Source organism: Mustela putorius, unplaced genomic scaffold (genome assembly GCF_011764305.1).
Source record: "Mustela putorius furo isolate JIRA1106 unplaced genomic scaffold, ASM1176430v1.1 tig00003962_pilon_pilon_pilon, whole genome shotgun sequence".
Classification (NCBI taxonomy): Eukaryota; Metazoa; Chordata; class Mammalia; order Carnivora; family Mustelidae; genus Mustela; species Mustela putorius.
The window spans coordinates 22435756-22449608 of record NW_025422106.1 but is presented as its reverse complement, the minus strand read 5'-3'; the positions used below and the strand labels follow the sequence as shown (position 1 = coordinate 22449608).

The 13853-nt window shown below is 38.2% G+C and overlaps 1 protein-coding gene across 1 annotated transcript in view; it reads right to left on the bottom strand.

Moving 5' to 3' along the window:
* The window catches only part of CPD (carboxypeptidase D), a 77044-nt gene that overhangs the window by 39999 nt on the left and 23192 nt on the right, over nucleotides 1-13853 (bottom strand). The window contains exons 3-6 of the mRNA XM_004746918.3: nucleotides 4274-4416; nucleotides 3519-3688; nucleotides 2084-2433; nucleotides 1446-1637 (exon numbers count right to left, since the gene is read on the bottom strand). Of these exons, the coding sequence (XP_004746975.3) occupies nucleotides 1446-1637; nucleotides 2084-2433; nucleotides 3519-3688; nucleotides 4274-4416 (855 nt within the window). The remainder of the gene's footprint in view (nucleotides 1-1445; nucleotides 1638-2083; nucleotides 2434-3518; nucleotides 3689-4273; nucleotides 4417-13853) is intronic.

Here is a 13853-nt window from a genome sequence, read left to right as displayed (position 1 = left end):
TTTAACCCAACACATAATATTTCAGCTATCTTAATCCAAAAGTAAATGTGAACACATCAGTCTTCACTACGAGTAATCACACTATGATTAAACCGAAAAATACAGTTTTCGGTATTGCACATTAAAAAATTGTATCTCCTCCAGATCTTTTTCACCAGAAAGGTGAAACTATTATCCTTTCTTTTCTGCCCTCTGTCCATACTTTAAGGGGAAGAAAATATCCAACTAGAGAAATTATATTAAAGTACTGGCTCAAAAAAAAGTATTGCTCAATTGCCAATAATCCATACACCGACACGATCACAATGTCGAGGGGACACGATTGATCAGAGGGAGGTTCTGTTGTATTGGTATACACGTCACTTAGACATCCTAAAGAAACAGACCGAATGAAAAAAAGAAAACTGATATGCTTACATTAAAGTAATCACAAAAAGGTAGTCAGTCAAGAACACAGTTGGAAGTTTAACCTGATGAAGAAAGGGTTGAATCTAAATTTACTCTTTTTTAATAAGGAGTGGGAATCCTATTATAATCACAGCAATGAGGAAAATTTGCAAGTGAATGAGAAAAACCTACTGGGGGGTTCACTGGTAGTGAGTTGTTCCATCTCTCAGTAAAGGTCTCAAAAGAGGAATGTGGAGGGATTTGTGAGGCTGACAATAAGGAAGGTCCTTAGTGAAGTACACTGAATAATAAAAAATGATTCTCTTAGTGTTCAGTCAGTGAGAGCCATGTGGCTGCATATTCAAATGGTGGTACCTACTCTACTCACTGGTATGATTGCCTGGACGTAACCGCGGGTGGGCAAAAACAGACTCTCACACTCCGAGTGTTCAGCATAAAGTGGCCCCTCTAAGCAACCTGCCCCCCACCCTCTTCTGACTATATTGCCCTGAGGCAGATATGGGCTGGCCCAGAGGAGGTAGAGGAATGGTAAGTCAATACCTCAGCAGGTTTAGAATATGCAGGGGGAGTACAACTGGGAGTCAATACAGAATCGCTGGCTTCAAAAGAGATTTGGTGTTGAGTTTTCACCTATGCGACAGTGTTCCCAATACAGTAATTTAACAAGATTACTGGGTAATGGTAATTTTTAAAAGCAATTAAACTTTTAAAATTAAGTTATTTGTTAATTTCTTATTAATCAAATAATTAAGTTATTTAAAATTATTGTTAAAATGGAAAAATTTATTAAAATCTTATATTATCTTTAGGAAATAAGAGCCATTACCGAAGTGGAGAACTCCATTAAATGTAAACCTGGTATCATAATTGTTGAATGAACTAGCCTATCTTATAAGAATACAAAAGCCAGAACAATTATATAAGAACAAAATGATAAATTCCAAGGAAACAACCAGTTCAAATTCTCTTCTACTCCCAAATAATCATGCTATATGATAACCAAAAAAGTTAAGCATTAATAGATAGCTGTTCTTTACCTTCCTGGGCCTTTTCATACCCATCAGGATTCATGGAAGGCATAAGGTGAATTCTAGTGCTGCGGACTAAATCTGTCACTTCAGGGTCTGTTCCAAAGTTCTTACAAAGGTATTCAATGAGGTTCAATAGCAGTTCCCGTCCGACCACTTCATTTCCATGCATGTTTCCAATGTACTTAAATTCTGGTTCACCTAAAAACAAAATAATTACAAGGAAGAGTTTCTTTCCTTTTTATTTTACCATGGACTCTATTTTTTCCCCTACATATGTAAGACCTTGAAAATTTAAGAAAAGATATATTTTGGCAAAAGAAACAGGAAAAAGTATCTTATAAAGCAGGTTCTTTACTAATATATATCTGTGCAGGTTCAAAGCATACACACATGCACACACATGCCATATAATATGAAAATAAAAATACCATTAGCAGAAAAAAATCTAATCTATGCAGTACATTAAATACCGTGCCTAATATGGATTATGAAATGGATATTCTTTTTTTCTTGCAAAAGATTGGTTACATTTTCCTTGTTCCAGTTACACATACTTAAGGTGACTTTTCTAGATGAAACACAGAAATATGGTACATAGCTCTGAAAGGCACTACTGAAATTATGTATAAGACCATGCTTATTACCTGGTTCATGGACACCTGGGTTATCAGATATCTCCATTACATAAAGTTCCCTTGACTCTACTGATTTTCCTAATGAATAAAGCCGGGTGATGTTGGGATATTCATTGGCAAACCTTCTCAAGAAGATTTCCATATCAGGGAAATGGTGGTGGTGAAAGTCCTTTGGCTGAATTGGCTGGTGGAAGGATTGTGTTCCAGGAAGATTATTAAGCAGGGCGACTGTGCTAGCAGTTACTACCACCTCAGTTGTGTCAGGGATTACTGAAGCCACAGTTGGCCGAAGGGAAAAATTCACCTTTGTGGCCGGTCCTTCTTTCACTATTATATTATTAATTGTCAGTGGCATATACCTGAAAAAAAAATTTTTTTTTTTTAAAGTAGGTGGCTTGGAGTTAAATTTAAACACAAAATGCTTTAACATTATAAAAGCACAACAGCCTTTTCATACTCTTACACTCGGTGTTCTATCAAAACTCAAACTAAATAAAGATAAATGGGTAAATTCCAGACTTTATGACATGATCTCAGAGAATCCCAGATTAAGTCTTTAAAGAACTACTTCTCTTACCGTCTTAGTCCCACGTATTAGAATGCTTACCAAAAATAACACGCAAAGGAAAGAATAATATGAAAGATGGAGGTCACTAACCCACCATAGCAATTGCTACAGTACTCAAGGAAGGGATAAACCATTCAATCCTTTGCTGTGCCTTATCACACTGACATTCCAACTACTTTCCCAAATAGAAAAGCTCAAAATTAAATGAAACATTTTCAAATAAATCCTTAACAAACTGGGATTCCTGAAAGGTGGCTGGGGGAGGTAAGAAACCACTCATTTATTTTACGTATTAGAAAGCTGATGTTAGGGCAACTTTTTAAAATGTCTTTCCCAGGGACGCCTGGGTGGCTCAGTTGGTTGAGCAGCTCTGCCTTCGGCTCAGGTCATGATCCCAGCGTCCTGGGATCGAGTCCCACATCAGGCTCCTTGCTCCGCAGGGAGCCTGCTTCTCCCTCTGACTCTGCCTTCCACTGTGTCTGCCTGTGCTCGCTCTCGCTCGCTCTCTCTCTCTGACAAATAAATAAATCTTTAAAAAAATAAAAATAAAAATAAAAATAAAATGTCGTTCCCAGAGCTCTGAGTTTTTTCTATTTTGGTACTCAGTTAGCTTTGAGGCAATATTTTATACAGCTGACCATCTTTTTAAGCTTTTAAAACTGTGGTTCCTCAAAATTTTACAATTATGCTTCACATCCAATTATACTGATAGACTATGTCCCAAGACTCCACAATACTATTTTTTCGCTGTAAAAGGGAAAAAATCAGAAAACAAGGAAAAAATAAAAGCCAGGTACAGTCAATAATGTTTCCTAGACTGTATTTCTCTCTTAGCTATAAACAGAGGCTTGGTATTTTCAGATTCTAAATTCTTACCCAGTTGAAACAGCTGTAATGTTGTAAGTTCCAGGGACAAGTAATCTGTGGAAATCACCAAATCTGCCTGTTGTGATATTATGATTAATACCAGCTACTGAGATGGTTGCATTCTCTAAACCAGATCCCGTTACTGAATCTTTAACAAATCCTTTAACTCCAATGTGAACCTAAAAAAACAGGAATCGAAGTAGACGGCTCAAAGACAATTTGGAAGGCAAGAGAACATCACCTCTCTCTGCATTGATGCTAGAATTTCTAAAAAAATTAAATAAGGTCGCATTTCTATTTTGCTGAAATATTTTTCAATGCCTTCAAGTGAAAATAAAATATAGACAAAAAATATTGTCGCTTACACTTAACACATATCTGACATGTAGACTAGTAATATGCTTTCGAAATTCCCTCTCCTCCAAACAAGACTTTTAATTTTCTCAACAAGTAATAATTTTTCATTAAGTAATAATTTCTGGTATATTCAATAGTATATTACCCTGCCTGATATTTAAATTAAACTGATGTCCATGGCTCATATGGTGGTAAAGGCTCTCTAGCAAATATGATCACATGACATTGTAAGAACCTGACAGTACAAATTTGGTTGATTATTTCAGTCTATAAAGTGTTCTAAGACAATCAGAGAAAGCCCTCCAGAGGAAAAGAACTGTTAAAGATTGTTACTCCAGTGCAACTGAATTTCTTCCTTATATCATCTGCTATTTCTATTCCCCAACCTTCCAGTCAGCTACTTTTACCTTTTCAATCAATGTGATCAAAGACTCACGATTGTTCTCCCATTCTTGTCGAAGCTGAGAAGCAGGTGGGTACTTGCAACAAGATAGTTCTAATGTGATCTCAAAACAGTTGGCCCACACATAATTGTAATCTTGCATACCACCTGTAACATAAGGGAAAATATGTTTATTCTCAGAAAGACCAAACAAATTAAATCAGCCATCTCTGCATCTATAAATTTTCTTTTGTGAAAACATGGTTTGAAATTGGGGAAGGCTCTTGGATTACAGAGGAGACTAAGAAGGAAGGTTAAAGGAATATATGCTGAAAAGGAATATACATAAAGGAAATGTATTTGACTGACAGGATGAACAGTTAAGAAGAGTACAAACACACCAGTTACTAACAGTATAATGATAACAGCTCTACGTTTGGGTCTTTACCATATGCCAGACCTGTCCTACGAGCTTTAAGAATATTAACATTTAATCTTTACAAGTGTATAAGATAGGTATTATTTCACCCATTTTACAAATTTAAGAAGTAGGATAGACAGAGAGAGGTTAAGACTTTTGACAGCATGAGCATGAAAGGTATACATGATCTTAAAGTTGTGAAGGATGTTCATGCCTAAGCATTATTAAGTGCCTACTATTCTAACTGTACTTCCCTTTATCAAGAACGTAACAAAAGAAAAAAAAAAGGCAAAATCTAGGGTGATGCAACTGCACAAATCAGGGGAGGGGAGAGAGGGTGAGACATAATAAACCCTTTCAAAATGTGTTCAATGGAAGAGGGAAGTAAAAAGGGGAATAAGCATCCACAGCAACCACTTTCACCACTTCTACACCCAGATAAGCCCTCATACTCGTTCTGTAGAAAGTTTATTACCTTACCATTCCTGTCACTTGATTTTTCAAATAAATTTTATTTTTTTATTTTTTATTTTTTTAATTTTATTTATTTGACACAGAGAGATCACAAGTAGGCAGAGAGGCAGGCAGAGAGAGAGAGGAGGAAGCAGGCTCCCTGCTAAGCAGAGAGCCCGATGCGGGACTCGATCCCAGGACCCTGAGATCATACCTGAGCCGAAGGCAGCGGCTTAACCCACTGAGCCACCCAGGCACCCCTAAATTTTATTTTTTAAGGCAATTTTAGGTTCATAGCAAAATTGAGAAGGTACAGAGATCTTCCATGTTTCTACCCTTACAGTATCATATAGTTTTATTGCCCTAAAAATCAACTGTGCCCCACCTACTAAGCCCTCCCCTTCCCTAACCTTTGGCAACCGCTAATCTTTTTATTATTTCCATATGGCTTGGCTATTTCCAAAATGTCACAGAGTTGGGATAGCACAGTACATAGCCTTTTCAGATTGGTTTCTTCCATTTAGTAATAGGTACTTAAAGTTCCTCCATGTCTTTCCATGACTTGATAGTTTTCTTTTTAGTGCTAAATGATATGCCATTGTCTGGCTGTACCACAGTTTATCTTACCCGTTTACCTACTGAAGGATGTGTTGGTTGCTTCCAAGTTTTGACAATTATGAATTAACCCACTATAAACATCTGTATGCAGATTTTTGTGTGGACATACTTTTTTTTTTTTTTAAGATTTTATTTATTTATTTGACAGACAGAGATCACAAGTAGGCAGAGAGGAAGGCAGAGAGAGAGAGAGAGAGAGGGAAGCAGGCTTCCCGCGGAGCAGGGAGCCCGATGTGGGGCTCGATCCCAGGACCCTGAGACCACGACCCGAGCCAAAGGCAGCAGCCCAAACCACTGAGCCACCCAGGCGCCCCATGGACATACGTTTTCAACTCCTTTGGGTAAATACCAAGGAGCATAGCTGTTAGCATATAGTAAGAGTATGTTCGGTTTTTTAAAAAACCACCAAACTGTTTTCCAAAGTGGATGCACCATTTTGCATTCCCCTATCACCAATAAAAGAGAGTTCCTGTTGCTTGACATTTTCATCAGCCACTGTTCTGGATTTTGGCCATTCTCGATTTTGACCATTCTGGTAGGTAGGAAGTAGTAACTTGTTGCTTATTTATTTATTTATTTATTTATTTATTTGAGAGAGAGAATGAGAGAGAGAGCACAAGAGGGGGCAGTGTCAGAGGGAGATGCAGCCAAAGGCCATCGCTTAACCAACTGAGACACCCAGGAGCCCGTAACTTGTTGCTTTAATTTGTATTTCCCTAATGACATGCAATATGGAGCATCTTTTCTTTATTTTTTTTTTAACTTCATTGATTTATTTGAGAGAGAGAACGCAGGGAGAGGGTCAAAGGGAGAAGCAGACTCTCTGCTGGGCAGGGAGTCCGATGCAATACAGGGCTTCATTCAGGACCCTGGATCACAACCTGAGCAGAAGGCAGAGGCTTAACTCACTGAGCCATCCAGGCACTCCACATCTTTCCTTGTTTGCCACCTGTATAACTCTTTTTATTTAAAGATTTTATTTATTAACTTGAGAGAGAGAGAGAGCAAGTGGGTGGAGGAGCAGAGGGCGACGGACAAGCACTCTGTCCTGAGCACAGAGCCCAATGCAGGGCTCAATCCCCCAACCCTGAGATTATGACCTGAGCCAAAATCAAGAGTCAGATGTTCACCTGACTAAGCCACTCATGGGCCCCTGTCACCTGTGTAACTTCTTTGTTAAGGTGTCTGTTAAGATCTTTGGCCCACTTTTTAATCAGGCTATTTTTTGCTGTTGAGTTTTAAGAGTTCTTCATGTATTTTAGATCACAGTCCTTTATCAGAGATGCTTTCTTCCTTTTTTGGGCACAATAATATTCTTTTTTTTTTTTTTTTAAGATTTTATTTATTTATTTATTTTTTAAATTATTTATTTGACAGAGAGAAATCACAAGTAGATGGAGAGGCAGGCAGAGAGAGAGAGAGAAGGAAGCAGGCTCCCTGCCGAGCAGAGAGCCCGATGCGGGGCTCGATCCCAGGACCCTGAGATCATGACCTGAGCCGAAGGCAGCGGCTCAACCCACTGAGCCACCCAGGCGCCCCTGGGCACAATAATATTCTACTGTATGTGTATACCACATTTTCTTTATCCAAATGTCAATGGACATTTAGGTTGTCTCTTGGCAACTGTAAATAAGGCTGCAGTGAATCTCAATGTGCAAATATCTTTTCATGATCCTGCTTCAATTCTTTTGTATATATACTCAGAAGCAGAACTGCTGAATCATATGGTAATTCTATTTCTAACTTTCTGAGGAAGCTCCATACTGTTTCCTATAGTAGCTACACTATTTTTATATTCCTACCAACCACGCAAAGGGTTCCAAATTCTCCACATCCCTACCAACATTTGCTATTTTTTTTTAGATTGACCATCCCAAAGGAGTATAAGGTGATAAGTTATTGAGGTTATGATTTGCTTTTCCCTGATGATTAGTGATATTGAACATCTTTCCATATATATGTTGGCCATTTGTATATTTTCTTGGAAGAAATGTCTATTCAAGTCCTTTGCCCACTTTTAATCAGATTACTTGAGAGGTTTGAGTTGTAGGAGTTTTTTACATATTCTAAATATTAACCCTTTATCAGATATACAGTTCACAAGTATTTTCCATAGGCTGCTTTTTTACTCTGTTGATTGCTTCCCTTGCCATACAGGACATTGGAGGGTTTTGAACAGAGGTGTGATATAATCTGAATTGCCTTTAAAAAAACAAAAAGTAGGCTCCATGCCCAACATGGAGCCTAATGCAGGGCTTAAACTCATGATCCTGAGATCAAGACCTGAGCTGAGATCAAAAGCTGAACACTTAACTAACTGACCCACCCAGGTGTCCCATGAATTGCCTTTTTAAAGATCATTCTGACTGCTGGGTAGAGAATGACTCGGGGATGAGGAGTAAAAGGGGAAGCAGAGTGAAGAATTAGAAAAAAATGATGGCTTGGATCATAACTAAGATTTCTGCTGGTAGGGGAGATGAAGCAGACAGATCTGGATTTAGAAAGGATTTGTTTATACAGAATCAAGGACGACTTTTAGATTTTTAGTTAGGGAAACTAGGAAGATAGTAGTGCCATTAACTATCTGAAAGGAGAAGAACAAAGGTACAAGCTATGACATGCCTAAGCTCTGTCTTTGGTCCTCTTCTCTTATTTATTCCCTTGATGTCTCATGGTTTAAATATTATCTACATGCTGACAACTCTCAAATTTCTATCTCTAGAGAAGACCTCTTTCCCAGACTCCAGACTTGTACATCCAATTGCCTATTCAACATCTCTACTTGCATATCATAAACTTAAGGTACCTTCATCTTCTCCAAACTTGCTCCACCTGCAATCTCTCCTATCATGGCTACTGGCACTTCCACTCTTCCAGCTGCTCAGGCCAAAAATCTTTGGAGTCACATTCCAATCTAAAGCATCGGAAATTCATGGTAGCTCTAACTGAAAAATCCAGAATCCAAAGATTTCTCCTCACCTCCATGGCTGCTGCCGTTTTACAAGCCACCATCCCTTCTTTGCCTGAATTTCTTCAATCACTCTTAACAGTTCTCCCTATACCTGCCCTTGCCCTTCTATATTCATTTCTCAACAGAGATGTGAAATTAATTCTGTTAAAATGTTAAGTCAGGGGCACCTGGGTGGCTCAGTTGGTTAAGCAACCACCTTTGGCTCAGGTCATGGTCCCGGAGTCCCGGGATCGAGTCCCACATCAGGCTCCCAGCTCCATGGGGAGTCTGCTTCTCCCTCTAACCTTCTTGCCTCTCATACTCTCTCTCACTGTCTCTCAAATAAATAAATAAAAATATTAAAAAAAAATGTTAAGTCAAATGTTACTCTTTTGTATGATGACTCCCTTTTCCACTCAAACTAAAAGCCAAAGTCTTTACAGAGGCCTAACGCCCCATGCGATTTGTCTTCTACCATTTCCCTTTCCCCTTTAACCTTCTTTCATACTCTCTCCATCACTGGCTCTGCATCTGCCACAATGGCCTCCCTGCAAGTTCACACACTGGGTACCTCCTGACTTCGGGTCTTTGCTCCAGCTACTTCCTTTGCCTGTTATGCTCTTCTCCCAGATATGCCTGCTTGACTAATTCCCTCATCTCCAGCTCTTTGCTCCAATTTCAACTTGACTTCCCCATTTGAAGTTGCTACTTGCTTCTCCCCAACATTATCCCCAAGACCATCCCACCAACACTCACAATTCCACTCACTCTTTTGTACTTTTTCTTTTTTCTAGAGTACTTAACAATATACCTATTAAGTTTATTATTTACTGCCTATTTCTCTAGACTAGATTATAAGCAACACAGGGGCAGAGATTATCTACTACACCCACTGATGGATATTCCAAGCACCAGACAATATCTGGCACACAATAGCCCTTCAGAAAATATCTGTTGAAAGAATGAAACTAAGTAGGTAATTAAGATTTCTGTTTTGAATGTATTAAATTTGAGATGCCAAAGACTTTGTCTTCCCAGAATATACATAAGTTTATAACCACCAAAAGCCCAGTAACTTGGTCTTAACATTCTTCTTAGAAGGCAAGGTATCCATCTTTTGACCTTTTCTTATTGTCCAGCATCTTGGTATGAACTTTGGATCTGGCATCTATGATCATCTTTGCTTAACTCTCACCTGCATGTACAATGTGGACATACACATACTATTCGTGATACATATTTATTAATCTTTTCCAATTTTTACTACTATATTGGTCATAGTACAATGGTCATTGTGTTTAAGATGTTATACTAAGATTACAGGGATTTATAAATAAAAGACATACCTTCATTCATAGTCTAGAGTCTTGGTGAGGAAGCAGAACACAGAACACATAAAAATAACAATTTCAGAGCAACGCATATGTGAGCTCATTTTTTTTTGCATATGTAAAACTTAATAGCTATGTTAAGTTGCAAACATGGCCAATTAATACTTTAATTACGCCAGAAGGTAGGGAAGTAGACAGCTTACAACACTATAATCACCAGGCTGGAGTTCTGGCATTCTTTTGTCTGTTCCTTAATTGTCTTACTTAAGTAGCTATTTAAGAAACACTAGCTAAGAGCAACACGAAGACCAAGTTTACAGTAGTATTTTGGAGTATTGTCTAATCAGCTTTTTAAACTTTAATAGTACTATAGCTAGCCATTGCCAATCAATGACACAGAGAAATATATTCCCAGGGTAGGGGAAGAGAGGAAGGATAGAAGTCTTCTAAAAGAAGACTTTAAGACAAGAAATTACATTCAGTGGACTCTAGCCCCACAGATCACGCACTGTAGTGATTTTTTTTTTAATAACTCTACAATCTAAAACTAAAGGTCAGATTCATGGAGACAAAACTCTTTTTGTAGGTCCTACAGATTTGAGGAAATATTACAGTGAGGAGTGTACCTAACTGTAACACATCTTTGTGGAGTCAATCATTGCTTTACAGCATAGAATCTAGTGGAAATAGAAAATATTCATTAAATCTTGGGATGTATTCCCCAAATTTTCCTTTGATAAGACCCTATTTAACAGGAAGCCATGTAAATATTGGAAATAAAATTAAGGGGGAATGAATTAGTCAGTAATTGTTACATGAACAACTGGTAACTATGTGATAAAAAATACTGGTGAGCTTTACCTCCTATCATACCAAATAAACTTAAATCCATATGGAATTTGATATAAAAATGAAACTGTAAACAAACCTGGAACTCAACATGAATATTTTTGTACTCTCAGGATGAGAAGAATCTAAGTTTGGCAGCAAAGTAGCATGAAGGCATAAAAGGAAAAAAAAATGATAGATTTAACTATTAACAACTGTAAAATATTTTATCAAAAACCTACCTTAAAAAATTTTAAAAAGAGACTAAGAAACAAACCCCATAAAATAAGAGAGTTATAGAACACTCCTGGGTAACAAGTTAATAATTACGTGTATGACATCTTTGGCATGACCTTAACAGAGAAAATTTATTTTCCAGGAACTTATACCAAGGTAATAGCTACAAAGAAGAGGACTATAATGTTTAAACTAAAAGAGAATAAAACTGAAAAATACCTGACTATCCAAAAATGGGGGATCAGTTTACAATTATATAAAATGGGCTACTGTGCAACTATTTAAGGTATTGTGGACAAACATTTATGGGCATGATATTTACCGTATAATAACAAAAAAGGTATAAAACAGCATATACAGGGTGATGGGTATTGAGAAGGGCACATGCTGTGATGAGCACTGGGTGTTACACTTAACTAATGAATCACTGAACACAGCATCAAGGACTAATCATGTACTATACAATGGCTAACTGAATGTAATTTTTTAAAAAGATTTGGGGCGCCTGGTTGGCTCAGTGGGTTAAAGCCTCTGCCTTCAGTTCGGGTCATGATCCCAGAGTCCTGGGATCAAGCCCCGCATCAGCTCTCTGCTCAGTGGGGAGCCTGCTTCCTCCTCTCTCTCTGCCTGCCTCTGACTACTTGTGATCTCTGTCAAGAAATAAATAAAATCTTAAAAAAAAAAAAAAGATTTTATGTATTTGACAGAGAGAGATCACAAGTTGACAGAGAGGCAGGTAGAGAGAGAGAGAGAGAGAGAGAGAGAAGCAGGCTCCCCGCTGAGCAGAGAGCCTGACGCAGAACTCGATCCCAGGACCTTGAGATCATGACTGAGCCGAAGGTAGCAGCTTAAGCCACTGAGCCACCCAAGCGCCCCCGAATGTAGTTTTTTTTTTTAAAGCATATAAAGATAAATCTTTTTGCATGACAATTTAAACTTTATTCTTCTTTGAAACATACAGTTTCTCAGTTTCCCTATACACAAGTATGAGTTAACTGATTCAAAACAATTTTGACAATCTAACCAACATGCTATGCTGTTTTTTTTTAAACTCAAGTTTATTGAGTCATAGTTTATATTCTATAAAAGTCATCCTTTTTAAGTATATAGTGCAATGTGTACATTCATATAAGCTCCACCACAATCAAGATACAGGACATTTGTCTCATCCCAGAAAGTTCCCTTCCTCCAGCTCCCAGGTTTTGGGCAACCACTAATCTAATTTCTTTGCCTATATTTTTGCCTTCTCCAGGATGTCATATAAATGAAATCATGCAGTATAAAGCCTTTTGTATGAGGCTACTTTTACTTAGCACAATGCTTCTGAGATTCATTCATACTGTTGCATATATAAATTCTCCTTTTTATTTCTCGGTATTTGCTTGCATGGATGTAGTACAATTTGTTTATCCTTTTACATGTGATGGATATTTGAGCTGCTTTCAGTTTCTGGTGATTGTGAATAAAGCTGTGCACAGACCTTAGTGTGGGCATATATTTTCCTGTTTTTTTGGATAAATATCTAGGAATGCCTTGGCTGAGTTATACCGCAAATTTAAGTTTAACTTTATAAGAAACTGTCAAACTATTTTCCAAAGTGGCTTACCATTTCACATTCCTACCAGCAATGCATGAATGTTCCAGTTTCTCTGCATCCTCACTTAAACTGCTCATGCAACTGGTCAGATTTTTTTTTTTAAAGATTTTATTTATTTATTTGACAGACAGAGATCACAAGTAGGCAGAGAGGCAGGCGGGGGGGGGGGGAGCAGGCTTCCTGCGGAGCAGAGAGCCCGATGCAGGGCTCGATCCCAGGACCCTGAGATCATGACCCGAGCCGAAGGCAGCAGCCCAAACCACTGAGCCACCCAGGCGCCCCAACTGGTCAGATTTTTAACTAAATATTCTAGTAAGTGTACAATGGGATCTCAATGTGGTTTTAATTTGTATTTCCCGGACAACAAATAATATTGCACATCCTTTCATGTCTTCAGCATCTATATTAGGAGACCTTGGAAGCTAGGGACTACTGGTGATATTGTAGAGAAGGAAGGATATTAAGAAAGGGATCCCATAAACTGTCTACAAACTCTTGGACTTACTCTTGAACTGCAATGTGTGGGTATGACCCTAACAACATGCCAAAAGCATGGAGAACTGAATAACAAAACAGCTTCCAGACTGGCCCTTGGGAGGTAAGTACACAGAACAGATCTGAACAGAACTGTAAATACTTTGAAAATTCAAACTGCCATCACAGCCCATAGGAGGCAAGTCAAAACTTAAAACTGAGCCTACCTGGTCATTGACTGCTAAAATAAACAAAGAAGTTGTCATTTTTTTGTAGAATTTATTTATTTATTTTTAACGATTTTATTTATTTATTTGACAGAGAGAAATCACAAGTAGATGGAGAGGCAGGCAGAGAGAGAGAGAGGGAAGCAGGCTCCCTGCTAAGCAGAGAGCCCGATGCAGGACTCGATCCCAGGACCCTGAGATCATGACCTGAGCCGAAGGCAGCGGCTTAACCCACCGAGCCACCCAGGCGCCCCATTTTTTTGTAGAATTTAAACAAGACTTGGATCTCATAAGATCCAAAATGTTCAGCCTATATAACCCAACATTCTTTGATATTAAAAGAACCAGGAAAATGTCAACCACTTGAAAGGAAAAAACAATCAATAGACACCAACCCCAGTGTGACCTAGATATTAAAGTTATCAGACTAAGCTTAAAGCAGTTGTTTTAGCCACATTCCAAGGAAGTA